This window comes from Phoxinus phoxinus (assembly GCF_949152265.1).
Source record: "Phoxinus phoxinus genome assembly, chromosome: 13".
NCBI classification, from domain to species: Eukaryota; Metazoa; Chordata; class Actinopteri; order Cypriniformes; family Leuciscidae; genus Phoxinus; species Phoxinus phoxinus.
Genome location: NC_136888.1, coordinates 4,057,152 through 4,074,102, shown reverse-complemented (window position 1 = coordinate 4,074,102; position 16,951 = coordinate 4,057,152). Strand labels below are relative to the sequence as shown.

General features: G+C 43.2%; 1 protein-coding gene across 6 annotated transcripts in view; it reads left to right on the top strand.

Annotated features, from left to right (window-relative positions):
- paplna (papilin a, proteoglycan-like sulfated glycoprotein) overlaps positions 1–16,951 on the top strand; it is an 89,653-nt gene continuing 72,702 nt past the window's right edge. For 2 of the 6 annotated variants that reach the window (XM_079633057.1, XM_079633053.1), the window contains exons 1-4: positions 1–130; positions 14,533–14,572; positions 14,653–14,728; positions 16,252–16,355. In XM_079633057.1, coding sequence (XP_079489183.1) covers positions 14,678–14,728; positions 16,252–16,355 — 155 coding nt within the window. In that variant the 5' untranslated portion in view covers positions 1–130; positions 14,533–14,572; positions 14,653–14,677. Of the gene's footprint in view, positions 131–379; positions 439–14,532; positions 14,573–14,624; positions 14,729–16,251; positions 16,356–16,951 lie in introns of those variants that run through there. The other 4 variants (XM_079633058.1, XM_079633054.1, XM_079633056.1 and 1 more) reach the window with 3 other exon arrangements.

Here is a 16,951-nt window from a genome sequence, read left to right as displayed (position 1 = left end):
GCTTCAGAGAGAGAGAGAGAGAGAGAGAGAGAGAGAGAGAGAGAGAGAGAGAGAGAGAGAGAGAGAGAGAGCAGATTCATCTTCGTGAGATGCGAACATCAACTGTGTTTTCTTTCGACAGCTGGAAAAAGTGAGTGATGTGTATGACTTACTATTCATTTCTTTCAATGTGTTTTCTGTGTAAGACAAAAAGTTGTTGACGTTCTCGCTGAAACATGGGCAGTTCCATCGATCTCTAATGGAGATTAATGTGGGATCCTGATTGTTTAGATTATTGATTGAAACGAGTCTTATCAGTTTTTCTTTTTCTGAACGGATTCGGTCATTTGGAGGTCATTTTTACAGAAAAATAACAAAAACGCACAAACACTGTAATGAAAGTGAATAGTAAGAGCAACGGATGACATCAAATAGCCTAACGAAACTAAGCAAGTTCAGGTAAATCAAAATAGGCTACGCTTTATTAATGTTTTTGTTATGTCGCATTATTTTAACCACCCATGCAGCCAGTTACCTTCAATAGTCATGTGGTGTTTATTTTATTTTAATTATTTAATTACAACATGTTAGTTTTAGATGCAGTGAAGTAGTATATCGTCCTGTCCTGTCATGTCAGTCAATTTTTAGTTTTAGTTTTGTTGTGGTAGGCTATATTTTGGCTGTAGTCTATGGAGATTTCCAGTTGGCTATATAATGACGTGTTAATGGGACATATTAGGCTGCATACAGGTAAAGTTTACATCTGTGTGGTCAAAAGCACCTGGCTTCTTCAGTTGAGTAAATCCCAGCGGTGTTGGCAGGTGGCAGCATGCTCGGGCAGCTTTCTCGTATTAAAGGACATTTGTAGGCTGTTAGAACATGCTTCATGAGAGGCTTTCTTGATTACTCAGAAGTTGAACGTATATTGGCATCACTGAGTTGGTGGATATTAAAAAGCTTTCACTGTTTGCTGACAGTCATTTTCTCCAAACAAAAGTGCCACACATTCAGCACTGATCCTGCAAACAACCCTCAGATCAACATCACACAAATCCAGAAATTATGACTTGACATTTGAATTTGAAGTAAACACATGATGATGAATTTGAATTTGATTGATTGGGAGAGGAATTTAGGAACTTAATTGAATTGAATCTATTTTTGATATGAGTATGTATTTTTCTCAACTGATTGGACATATTTTTTATAAAATAAACTAAAGTTGAGCTGAAACTATATGATTAGCCATCTGAGACAGATTTTGTGTCTTTGCACTTGGTGTTAGGCTACTGTATGTTCACTGATTAATTGCGATCACAATAAATCTTAGCCTGAAAGTCTGGCAGTGTCAGTCATGCAAGCGCTTCTATGCACTACAAGGTTATTGGCGCCTAAGGCTTGGTTACTTATGATGTGCATCATACAATCTGATATGCAATGTGCTCAATGCTGTTAAAATAATCAATACACCCATCAAAACTGCATTCTGTTTGCTACTTCAGTTCTAATCAGTGTTTGAATAGGAATTTTTACAGTAATTCTAAAGACTGAATACACTATGGAACTTTACACTCTTAAAAATAAAGGTTCCGAAAAAGGTTATTTCACAGCAATGCCATATTGCCACATAATTGCAAGCGTAATTCCAAATTCCAAAAACACCAATTCCAAAATTCATTCCAGTTGGCTTATGTTGTTAAATATTTGTGTATTGGAATGATCAGGTAAGAAAAGATAAAATTAGAACAGCCTTCTGTCTGTGCCCTCTTGACCTTTTGCTTGCTTTCATCCCTTTCTCCTTCATTCTCATTGGCTAATCTGAACAGTTAATCAGTGTGATGTCTCTCAGACGTGGGTACAACATGCTGAATTGGCCAAACTGTCCCCGATGGGGCCCAAATAGAGCCGACAAGTGGAACACACTGCAAAAATAAATAAAAAAATAGCCCGACAGGCGCTCTCCCATATAGCCCAACATTGGCCAATGGCCGACCATCATGATCACAGCCAATAGAAGAACCATTTTTGGTTCCCCAAAAGAACCTTTCTGTGAGCAGTTTTTTAAGTCCCCATGAAATCAAAATTTAAATGTTTTGTCTTTTAGTATGAATATGTTAGCCTTAAGTTTATATAAGCCAGTGTGCTCCAAAACAATGACAAAATTCACATTTGTGACCCTGGACCACAAAACCAGTCACATGGGTCAATTTTCTGAAATTGAGATTTATGCATCATCTGACAGCTGAATAAATAAGCTTTCCATTGATGTGTGGTTTGTTATGATAGGATAATATTTGGCTGAGATACAACTATTGAAAATCTGGAATCTGAGGGTGCAAAAAAAATCGAAACATTGAGAAAATCTCCTTTAAAGTTGTGCATTTATGTTCACGATTGTGCTGCACTTACTCACAAAAATACATGTTTTATATATTTACGGTAGGAAATTAAAAAAATATCTTCATGGAACATGATCTTTACTTAATATCCTAATGATTTTTGGCATAAAAGAAAAATCTATAATTTTGACCCATTCAATGTATTGTTGGATATTGTCACAGATATACCCGAGCGACATGTGACTGGTTTTGTGATCCAGGGTCCCATTCAGAAGATATAAGCGTTAAAAACTTACAGTCTCTGACTTCCGCCGATATGAATCAACGCTTTTGATGACATCAGATTTTCTGTCCAATCAAATGCTCTCTAGAATCTGAAGCTCCGCCCCCTACACTATAAATAGACGCTGAAGCTGAAATCACTTGTTCACACATTTGCTATTTTCTACATGGTGAATGGCACCTAGTGCACTATATAGGGCATAGGGAACGATTTAGACAGTGTAAATATGCTTTCCATTGCTGCGAATAAAGTCTGGTTTCATGTTAGTGTCACTCGAACCGCCGCAGCTCCGGTCCAGAGACACGACAGCACCGCGCGGATCATACGAGCGGGTCGCCGCAGACCAGAAAACATATCTGATGACTAAAAGAGGGAACACAGTGTCCTTCACTAACATCAATTACACACTTTTCAAACTACACATCTTCGGCATGATTATGTATGTTCCCTGTTTTGCTTTAGTAACAGCTTCATATTAAATCTAAAAGGGGAATATATTACACACTGTGGCTGTCATGAAGCTGTAGGAGTGTAACGATACGATACATATCACGATACTGAACTCACGATACGATATTATTGCGATACTTCAAGACATATGGTAAAAGGTTAACAAAAAAATTTGATATTACATTGTGTGTGTAAATGAATAGTCTTGGACTTGGTGCTGGAAACCAAAGCACAGGACCATAGAGACACCAGAATAACAATATTCATGATTCTGAAGCTGAAAATACAGAATTATTGTAGATAAGTATGCTTGCACTCTTTCACTGACTAGATATATTTCAAATAATGTCGGTCACTTTTACTGGTAACAAAGACATTTGGCATAATAAGAACCAACAAATATTCCCCCATTACATTATTATACATTATATTCAACATTATTAGTTTAATATACAGCGGACACAGGTAAACACACGACACAGCAGACACAGGTAAACACACAACACAGCGGACACAGGTAAACACACAACACAGCTGACACAGGTAAACACACAACACAGCGGACACAGGTAAACACACAACACAGCTGACACAGGTAAACACACAACACAGCGGACACAGGTAAACGCACAACACAGCGGACACAGGTAAACGCACAACACAGCGGACACAGGTAAACACACAACACAGCGGACACAGGTAAACACACAACACAGCGGACACAGGTAAACACACAACACAGCGGATACCGGTAAACACACAACACAGCAGACACAGGTAAACACACAACACAGCGGACACAGGTAAACACACAACACAGCAGACACAGATAAACACACAACACAGCAGACACAGGTAAACACACAACACAGCTGACACAGGTAAACACACAACACAGCGGACACAGGTAAACACACAACACAGCGGACACAGGTAACTGTGGCTGTCATGAAGCTGTAGGAGTGTAACGATACGATACATATCACGATACTGAACTCACGATACGATATTATTGCGATACTCCAAGACATATGGTAAAAGGTTAACAAAAAAATTTGATATTACATTGTGTGTGTAAATGAATAGTCTTGGACTTGGTGCTGGAAACCAAAGCACAGGACCATAGAGACACCAGAATAACTGTGTTATTCTGTTATAAACACACAACGGTTGTGTGTTTACCTGTGTCTGCTGTGTTGTGTGTTTATCTGTGTCTGCTGACACAGGTAAACACACAACACAGCTGACACAGGTAAACACACAACACAGCGGACACAGGTAAACACACAGCACAGCTGACACAGGTAAACACACAATACAGCGGACAAAGGTAAACACACAACACAGCGGACACAGGTAAACACACAACACAGCGGACACAGGTAAACACACAACACAGCGGACACAGGTAAACACACAACACAGCGGACACAGGTAAACACACAACACAGCGGACACAGGTAAACACACAACACAGCTGACACAGGTAAACACACAACACAGCGGACACAGGTAAACACACAACACAGCTGACACAGGTAAACGCACAACACAGCGGACACAGGTAAACACACAGCACAGCGGACACAGGTAAACACACAACACAGCGGACACAGGTAAACACACAACACAGCTGACACAGGTAAACGCACAACACAGCGGACACAGGTAAACACACAACACAGCGGACACAGGTAAACACACAACACAGCGGACACAGGTAAACACACAACACAGCTGACACAGGTAAACACACAACACAGCTGACACAGGTAAACACACAGCACAGCGGACACAGGTAAACACACAACACAGCGGACACAGGTAAACACACAACACAGCTGACACAGGTAAACGCACAACACAGCGGACACAGGTAAACACACAACACAGCTGACACAGGTAAACACACAACACAGCGGACACAGGTAAACACACAGCACAGCGGACACAGGTAAACACACAACACAGCGGACACAGGTAAACACACAACACAGCTGACACAGGTAAACGCACAACACAGCGGACACAGGTAAACGCACAACACACCGGACACAGGTAAAAACACAACACAGCGGACACCGGTAAACACACAACACAGCTGACACAGGTAAACACACAACACAGCTGACACAGGTAAACACACAACACAGCTGATACAGGTAAACACACAACACAGCAGACACAGGTAAACACACAGCACAGCGGACACCGGTAAACACACAACACAGCTGACACAGGTAAACACACAACACAGCTGACACAGGTAAACACACAACACAGCGGACACCGGTAAACACACAACACAGCGGACACAGGTAAACGCACAACACAGCGGACACAGGTAAACGCACAACACACCGGACACAGGTAAAAACACAACACAGCGGACACAGGTAAACATACAGCACAGCGGACACCGGTAAACACACAACACAGCTGACACAGGTAAACACACAACACAGCTGACACAGGTAAACACACAACACAGCTGATACAGGTAAACACACAACACAGCAGACACAGGTAAACACACAGCACAGCGGACACCGGTAAACACACAACACAGCTGACACAGGTAAACACACAACACAGCTGACACAGGTAAACACACAACACAGCGGACACCGGTAAACACACAACACAGCTGACACAGGTAAACACACAACACAGCTGACACAGGTAAACACACAACACAGCGGACACCAGTAAACACACAACACAGCGGACACAGGTAAACACACAACACAGCTGACACAGGTAAACACACAACACAGCGGACACCGGTAAACACACAACACAGCTGACACAGGTAAACACACAGCACAGCGGACACAGGTAAAAGCACAACACAGCGGACACCGGTAAACACACAACACAGCGGACACCGGTAAACACACAACACAGCGGACACCGGTAAACACACAACACAGCGGACACAGGTAAACACACAACACAGCGGACACCGGTAAACACACAACACAGCGGACACCGGTAAACACACAACACAGCGGACACAGGTAAACACACAACACAGCGGACACAGGTAAACACACAACACAGCGGACACAGGTAAACACAACACAGCGGACACAGGTAAACACACAACACAGCAGACACAGGTAAACACACAACACAGCGGACACAGGTAAACACACAACACAGCGGATACAGGTAAACACAACACAGCGGACACAGGTAAACACACAACACAACGGACACAGGTAAACACACAACACAGCAGACACAGGTAAACACACAACACAGTGGACACAGGTGCAGACACAGGTAAACACACAACACAGCGGACACAGGTAAACACACAACACATCAGACACAGGTAAACACACAACACAGCGGACACAGGTAAACACACAACACAGCTGACACAGGTAAACACACAACACAGCGGACACAGGTAAACAACCAACACAGCGGACACAGGTAAACACACAACACAGCGGACACAGGTAAACACACAACACAGCTGACACAGGTAAACACACAACACAGCGGACACAGGTAAACACACAACACAGCGGACACAGGTAAACACACAACACAGCGGACACAGGTAAACACACAACACAGCGGACACAGGTAAACACGCAGCACAGCGGACACAGGTAAACACACAACACAGCGGACACCGGTAAACACACAACACAGCGGACACAGGTAAACACACAGCACAGCGGACACAGGTAAACGCACAACACAGCGGACACAGGTAAACGCACAACACACCGGACACAGGTAAAAACACAACACAGCGGACACAGGTAAACATACAGCACAGCGGACACCGGTAAACACACAACACAGCTGACACAGGTAAACACACAACACAGCTGACACAGGTAAACACACAACACAGCTGATACAGGTAAACACACAACACAGCAGACACAGGTAAACACACAGCACAGCGGACACCGGTAAACACACAACACAGCTGACACAGGTAAACACACAACACAGCTGACACAGGTAAACACACAACACAGCGGACACCGGTAAACACACAACACAGCTGACACAGGTAAACACACAACACAGCTGACACAGGTAAACACACAACACAGCGGACACCAGTAAACACACAACACAGCGGACACAGGTAAACACACAACACAGCTGACACAGGTAAACACACAACACAGCGGACACCGGTAAACACACAACACAGCTGACACAGGTAAACACACAGCACAGCGGACACAGGTAAAAGCACAACACAGCGGACACCGGTAAACACACAACACAGCGGACACCGGTAAACACACAACACAGCGGACACCGGTAAACACACAACACAGCGGACACAGGTAAACACACAACACAGCGGACACCGGTAAACACACAACACAGCGGACACCGGTAAACACACAACACAGCGGACACAGGTAAACACACAACACAGCGGACACAGGTAAACACACAACACAGCGGACACAGGTAAACACAACACAGCGGACACAGGTAAACACACAACACAGCAGACACAGGTAAACACACAACACAGCGGACACAGGTAAACACACAACACAGCGGATACAGGTAAACACAACACAGCGGACACAGGTAAACACACAACACAACGGACACAGGTAAACACACAACACAGCAGACACAGGTAAACACACAACACAGTGGACACAGGTGCAGACACAGGTAAACACACAACACAGCGGACACAGGTAAACACACAACACATCAGACACAGGTAAACACACAACACAGCGGACACAGGTAAACACACAACACAGCTGACACAGGTAAACACACAACACAGCGGACACAGGTAAACAACCAACACAGCGGACACAGGTAAACACACAACACAGCGGACACAGGTAAACACACAACACAGCTGACACAGGTAAACACACAACACAGCGGACACAGGTAAACACACAACACAGCGGACACAGGTAAACACACAACACAGCGGACACAGGTAAACACACAACACAGCGGACACAGGTAAACACACAGCACAGCGGACACAGGTAAACACACAACACACCGCACCCAGGTAAAAACACAGCACAGCGGACACAGATAAACACACAACACAGCGGACACCGGTAAACACAGCTGACACAGGAAAACATACAGCACAGCGGACACCGGTAAACACACAACACAGCTGACACAGGTAAACATACAACACAGCGGACACAGGTAAACACACAACACAGCAGACACAGGTAAACACACAACACAGCTGATACAGGTAAACACACAACACAGCAGACACAGGTAAACAGCACACAGCACAGCGGACATCGGTAAACACACAACACAGCGGACACAGGTAAACACACAACACAGCGGATACCGGAAAACACACAACACAGCTGACACCGGTAAACACACAACACAGCTGACACAGGTAAACACACAGCACAGCGGACACAGGAAAACACACAACACAGCGGACACCGGTAAACACACAACACAGCTGACACAGGTAAACACACGACACAGCGGACACAGGTAAACACACAACACAGCGGACACCGGTAAACACACAACACAGCGGACACCGGTAAACACACAACACAGCTGACACAGGTAAACACACGACACAGCGGACACAGGTAAACACACAACACAGCGGACACCGGTAAACACACAACACAGCTAACACAGGTAAACACACAACACAGTGGTTACCGGTAAACACACAACACAGCTGACACAGGTAAACACACAACACAGCGGACACAGGTAAATACAACACAGCGGACACAGGTAAACACACAGCACAGCTGACACAGGTAAACACACAACCCAGTGGACACAGGTAAACACACAACACAGCGGACACAGGTAAACACACAGCACAGCGGACACAGGTAAACACACAACACAGCAGACACAGGTAAACACACAGCACAGCGGACACAGGTAAACACACAACACAGCGGACACAGGTAAGCACACAAAACAGCGGACACAGGTAAACACACAACACAGCGGACACAGGTAAACACACAGCACAGCGGACACAGGTATACACACAACACAGCGGACACAGGTAAACACACAGCACAGCGGACACAGGTAAACTCACAGCACAGCTGACACAGGTAAACACACAACACAGCTGACACAGGTAAACACACAACACAGCGGACACAGGTAAACACACAACACAGCTGACACAGGTAAACACACAGCACAGCGGACACAGGTAAACACACAGCACAGCGGACACAGGTAAACACACAGCACAGCTGACACAGGTAAACACACAGCACAGCGGACACAGATAAACACACAACACAGCGGACACAGGTAAACACACAACACAGTGGACACATGTAAACACACAGCACAGCTGACACAGGTAAACACACAACACAGCTGACACAGGTAAACACACAACACAGCGGACACAGGTAAACACACAACACAGCTGACACAGGTAAACACACAACACAGCTGACACAGGTAAACACACAGCACAGCTGACACAGGTAAACACACAACACAGCAGACACAGGTAAACACACAGCACAGCTGACACAGGTAAACACACAACACAGCTGACACAGGTAAACACACAGCACAGCTGACACAGGTAAACACACAACACAGCGGACACAGGTAAACACACAACACAGCGGACACAGGTAAACACACAGCACAGCTGACACAGGTAAACACACAGCACAGCTGACACAGGTAAACACACAACACAGCGGACACAGGTAAACACACAACACAGCTGACACAGGTAAACACACAACACAGCGGACACAGGTAAACACACAACACAGCGGACACAGGTAAACACACAAAACAGCGGACACAGGTAAACACACAACACAGCGGACACAGGTAAACACACAGCACAGCGGACACAGGTATACACACAACACAGCGGACACAGGTAAACACACAGCACAGCGGACACAGGTAAACACACAGCACAGCTGACACAGGTAAACACACAACACAGCGGACACAGGTAAACACACAACACAGCGGACACAGGTAAACACACAGCACAGCGGACACAGGTAAACACACAGCACAGCGGACACAGGTAAACACACAGCACAGCGGACACAGGTAAACACACAGCACAGCGGACACAGGTAAACACACAACACAGCGGACACAGGTAAACACACAGCACAGCGGACACAGGTATACACACAACACAGCGGACACAGGTAAACACACAGCACAGCGGACACAGGTAAACACACAGCACAGCTGACACAGGTAAACACACAACACAGCGGACACAGGTAAACACACAACACAGCGGACACAGGTAAACACACAGCACAGCGGACACAGGTAAACACACAGCACAGCGGACACAGGTAAACACACAGCACAGCGGACACAGGTAAACACACAGCACAGCGGACACAGGTAAACACACAGCACAGCGGACACAGGTAAACACACAACACAGCGGACACAGGTAAACACACAACACAGCGGACACCGGTAAACACACAACACAGCTGACACAGGTAAACACACAGCACAGCGGACACAGGTAAACACACAACACAGCGGACACCGGTAAACACACAACACAGCTGACACAGGTAAACACACAACACAGCGGACACAGGTAAACACACAACACAGCGGACACCGGTAAACACACAACACAGCTGACACAGGTAAACACACAACACAGCGGACACCGGTAAACACACAACACAGCTGACACAGGTAAAAACACAACACAGCGGACACAGGTAAAAACACAACACAGCGGACACCGGTAAACACACAACACAGCTGACACAGGTAAACACACAACACAGCGGACACCGGTAAACACACAACACAGCGGACACTAGTGTTAATTTTGTCACCCATTTTTAATTTAGTCTTAGTCTTAGTCTTGTGCCAAATGTCCTTGTTAGTTTTAGTCATTTAGTCATTCACAAATTTTTTTTTTGTTAGTCTAGTTTTAGTCGACTAAAAGTCTCATCATTTTAGTCTAGTTTTAGTCAAAAGAGAACTTAAGGTATCTTAGTCAAGTTTTAGTCGACTAAAAGTCTTTTCATTTTAGTCAAGTTTTAGTAAAAAAAATGTCTTCTTTTTTTTAATAACACATTATTACTGAGATTATTTCTGATTAACATTTCAGTAAAAAAGTGTTTCACATATCTCAAATATTGGTAAAATGTCATAATTACCTAACAAAATACACTTGTTGAATGATTTTTGTTGAATGCAACTGTTAAACATGTCTGGTTTTCAATTTCTGATTTAGGAGACACATTTACAAATGATGAAACTGTTCTGTATTTTATTTTAACCATCACAATTCAAAAGCTGGGGCCCAACATACTCCGACTGAAGTTACAAAGGCGCGGGAAGGGGTTTCATAGTTTTTCAGTCACCACTTTTGAATAAGAAACAATATCAACACTATAAAACTTGTCAAAACTCCGCGAATCACAACAAGTGTATCGTGAGAACACTCGTTTAAACAGCGTAAACACTCGAACTTGACTGCACCTCACATTTTTTACTTTATTGATACTGCTTTTAATCGTAATGCAACGGTCCGGTTAACGGGACATAACCTAAGCCTTTAAAGAAAATGGTTATTAGTCTGTCATGTACAATAAAAAAGCCTGCGCAGCGACAGGAAATATAATTTAACACAAAAAGCCTGCCTAGTGCTAACGTAGGACGGTGGACTTGCGCTCAGGATTTTTTTTTTTTTTTTTTTGAGCGGCGTGTGGACTAATTCTTTCTACGCACACACACCATTTTATGTAACAATCTGTGCGTATGTTTAAACTTTTTTTTTTAAATGGCTTGGTCGAATTCTAATGTAGAATGCGCTTCTAAGTATAACACACCGTTGCCATGAAAAATGTGTTGCCACACACAGGATTCTAACCGGCCTAGAGACGGAGCGCATTCTTTTCTTTAGTGGAAGCAATACAATCGTAACCTGCATAATGTAGGCCTATGTGCCAAAACAAACACCATAGCTTCGTAATGTTACTTGAGCAACAGCGCGAACTCATTCGGAATATTTTAAAGGCGTACGGCTGATGAAAAAGCAGAGACAATTGTAGACGAAAATGAAGAGAGATTTTATCTTAGTTTTTATTTTATGCAAAACATTTTCGTCTCGTCTTTTTTCGTCAACAATAATGCATGTTAATTTAGTCTTAGTCAGCGCTTTTGAACAGTAGTGCAGTCTCGTCATCGTCTCGTCTTAGTCATGGAAAAAAAGGTCGTTGACGAACATATTTCGTCTCGTCTCGTCTGACGAAATTAACACTAGCGGACACAGGTAAACACACAACACAGCGGACACAGGTAAACACACAACACAGTGGTTACCGGTAAACACACAACACAGCTGACACAGGTAAACACACAACACAGCGGACACAGGTAAATACAACACAGCGGACACAGGTAAACACACAGCACAGCTGACACAGGTAAACACACAGCCCAGTGGACACAGGTAAACACACAACACAGCGGACACAGGTAAACACACAGCACAGCGGACACAGGTAAACACACAACACAGCAGACACAGGTAAACACACAGCACAGCGGACACAGGTAAACACACAACACAGCGGACACAGGTAAACACACAAAACAGTGGACACAGGTAAACACACAACACAGCGGACACATGTAAACACACAGCACAGCTGACACAGGTAAACACACAACACAGCTGACACAGGTAAACACACAACACAGCGGACACAGGTAAACACACAACACAGCTGACACAGGTAAACACACAACACAGCTGACACAGGTAAACACACAGCACAGCTGACACAGGTAAACACACAACACAGCAGACACAGGTAAACACACAGCACAGCTGACACAGGTAAACACACAGCACAGCTGACACAGGTAAACACACAACACAGCTGACACAGGTAAACACACAGCACAGCTGACACAGGTAAACACACAACACAGCGGACACAGGTAAACACACAGCATAGCGGACACAGGTAAACACACAGCACAGCGGACACAGGTAAACACACAGCACAGCTGACACAGGTAAACACACAACACAGCGGACACAGGTAAACACACAACACAGCTGACACAGGTAAACACACAACACAGCGGACACAGGTAAACACGCAACACAGCGGACACAGGTAAACGCACAACACAGCGGACACAGGTAAACACACAACACAGCGGACACAGGTAAACACACAACACAGCGGACACAGGTAAACACACAACACAGCGGACACAGGTAAACACACAACACAGCGGACACAGGTAAACACACAACACAGCAGACACAGGTAAACACACAACACAACTGACACAGGTAAACACACGTGCTAGAAGAGTTTTTGCTAGAAGACATTCTGGTCCCGCTTCGGATGCCACAATGCCATCAAGAGGTATCTCTGGTCGTAATCAGTCCTTCACTGACCAATCAGTGTTCATTAGCAGAATGCTAGCGCATTATGGGCAACAACAACTCAACCTGTAAGAAATCGAGAGGACATAAGTACTCGTTCATTCAACTTTCGACCTATAACCCATGTTGAACTTGCAAAACCTACAATCAAATCTGAAATTTCTCAACGGCAATCGGGTGAAAGAGACAAATTTAGCCGTCTAGCTCCATAGGCTCCCATTCATTTTGCACTCACAGGCGATCGCCCCCAGTGGAACTCTTGTGGAACTACAACCAAAATTCTGTACAATAGGACTTAATAGGGAGTGGCCATACTCTCCGTAGACGGGCTCTGGTCACCACATTGAAAAACGCTGCACGTTTCAAGGCATTTCAGTGGGCCTTTAAAAGAACCATTTTTTCTTAGTGTGAAGAACATCTTTATAATCTGAAGAACCTTTCTCCAATTTAAAGAACCTTTTGTGCAATGGAAATATTCCATTAAAGGTTATTAATGGAACCATCAACGGCAATAAAGAACCTTTATTTTTAAGAGAGTACAGTCTGTTAAAGTCAACTCCAGTTGCCAAATTTCAGAGCCTTTGGGAAATCCGAGTTGTCCAATTACACAGGAAATGTGTGTGTATGATAGGCAGATTTTTTTTAAACTTCAGACTGAATCAATCCAGTTGGAGGATATGAAACATGTTTGATATTTTGAGCCAATTTTACAGCACATGTTTTTTTTGTGTATGTGCGAGTTGTTGTGTTTGGAATGATTTGAAAGTTTGGCAGTGTGTCGTTTAGTGTTTGATGCCCAGATTATTTTTTTCTAGGATACCTTATAAACAAAATGAAAATTTTGATTTGCATGGTGATGAGTGCAAATGTTAAATCTGATATAACACTTTAAAGGGGGTGTTTGGCAGGCGTTCCTAATAATGTTATTTTTTTTCATAATTCATGTTTTCGGACGGGGGGATGTGTCTTGTCTGTTTGAGCATGCACAGCTTCAGGGGCTTTTTTTAAAATCAACTAAAACTAACACACACCATTGTCTGTTGCAGGACGTTGGGTGTGTGTGAGCATTGAATTGGCAAAAAGCAGGTATGTTTTACACTTGTCATGTGGGCATAATATGGCACGGTTGTGTTTTCAGCATATCTGCTGTGTGCTGTACCCGTCAGTGAGGATTGATTCTGAGCGATCAGGATGCTGTCGGTTGTGGTCTGTCTGCAGCTGTTACTGGTCTCTGTTTTTATGGTGAGTGAAATACTGCAGTACACTATAACCAATGGCGATTCAGCCAATAAATCACACTTGCTTCACCTTGTAAAGTACAGCTATGAACCCTGAAACAGAACATTTTAAATGTTAAGGAAAACTCCCAGTACATGGTGTAAGAGAACAAACCTGATCTACTTTAAAGGTGAAAACACACTGTTCCAGATTTAAGGGTGGTGCGTCTCAGAAGTAGCCGTGTGAGTGAGCCGCACAGTGTCCGCCATGTTTATATCCTCGCCCAGATATAAGGTCAATAGGTGAATACATGAACTTTACAAATGTTCTGTTTTTGGATGTATAATTACATAAGTCTTATGACTATAAGAGCGAGACTCCCAGCATCTGAGCCTCTGAAGACACTGTGGATTAGTTTTATTTATGAAGGGAATGTGCAGAAGAAATGAGGTTAGTTCCCACATGAGCACACAGTTAACTGATCATAATAACGGAACATGCTAATCGATAAGTTGAATAAAGTTAACTCCACAACAACTACATAATTCATCAATTAACCATTCAGACACGTTGTAACTTCATCCGGAGGCTTATTCAAAAGAAACGTTTTGTATAATGTATGCAATTATGTTCATGCAATTTTGAAGAATGTTGGAACTCTTGTAACACAAATTGTAATTTTTAATTGCAGTTTTTAAAATCACTATTTTACCAGATGTAGCAGTATGTCTAAACTTACATTGACATGATATTGTTAGATTTTACTTATATTTACACACACACACACACACACACACACACACACACACACACACACACACACACACACACACACACACACACACACACGCGCACACACACACACACAGTTTGTTTTGATATTCGACGACATAGGCGTAATAGTTTTTATACTGTACAAACTGTATATTTGACCCATCACAGAAAACTTTATGCATTTTTAATAAAACACTTCTTAGTATGTTTTTAAAGCCATTATAAATACGAGGACTCAGGAAATGACCACAAAAATCACGTTCACGTTGTAATACCAGTGTAATACGCATGTCATTATACAAATTTCTGTCCTCACAAATCACATACAGACACAAACACACACCAGATTATTTTATACCACATTTACAAATGAGGACGTCCCTAAAGGGAGGTTCTTGGAGATTTTGTCAGGTTTTGGTCACTTCTGGTTACAAATTTGTCCCCAAAATGTAGTTAAGTAGGTACACACACACTTTTTTTAATTTATAGTGAAGTAGAATGTAGTTAATGTGGTATAGATACTCTAAACTGATCAAGAACATTTTTATCTAGTATCGGATATGCATAAATATCAGCAGAAACTCAAGATTGCCGTGTCTGTATCGGTCATTAGAAATCCCTAATCTCAATATTTTCCATTTATTGTACAATCTATTATACTCGAGTGTAGTACATCACAATGAGCTAGAACATATATCTTGCTACTCTATTTCGTTGCAACTTCACCTTCTTATGTTATATGCTAGAAACATATGATTTTCCACTGTTAACAGCAACCCACTGGTGATTTCTGGGATGAGTGGAGTCCGTACGGTGAATGCAGTCGCAGCTGCGGCGGGGGGGTTACCGCGAGGACCCGGACATGTGTGACCCAGCGGTGAGTCTTCATCTTCACAAACGCTTTATGTCATTGAGAGACTTTTCTTTACTGTACTTCTAATAACACTTGATTTGTGTCACCCAATGGTCGTTGGATAGTTTACCGGTAACAGTCAACTTCCGTAAGTTCAAGGGTACAACAGATGTCATATGTGTTAACAGTGCTTTAAATGTACAGGAGAGAGGGAAGTTATTCTTCTGTTGCTGAAATAGCTGAAAAGAGACAATCCAGTTGAAATCTGTACATTTGGCCATCTACAGTACCTAGTCAAGGCAGATCAAGGCAGATGTGTCAGTATCCAGTGCGAGGAAGAACACACAAGACGTATAAATCATCATCACCCTTGATCTTTGCAACGGAAGTGAATCAATCAAAACTAACTTTAGCTGGACAATAACTTCATTCTAGATCTGCTGTAAAGCCAAAACCATCTCTGTTACTGTAATCTCCTATTATCACTGTAAAGCTGCTTTGAAACAATCTATATTGTTAAAAGTGCTATATAAATGAAGATGACTTGACTTGACTTGCATAAGTTTTCTGCTTTTTAGAGAAGCCTCATAGGGACCATGCCTGCCCTCTTGATGTTTAGT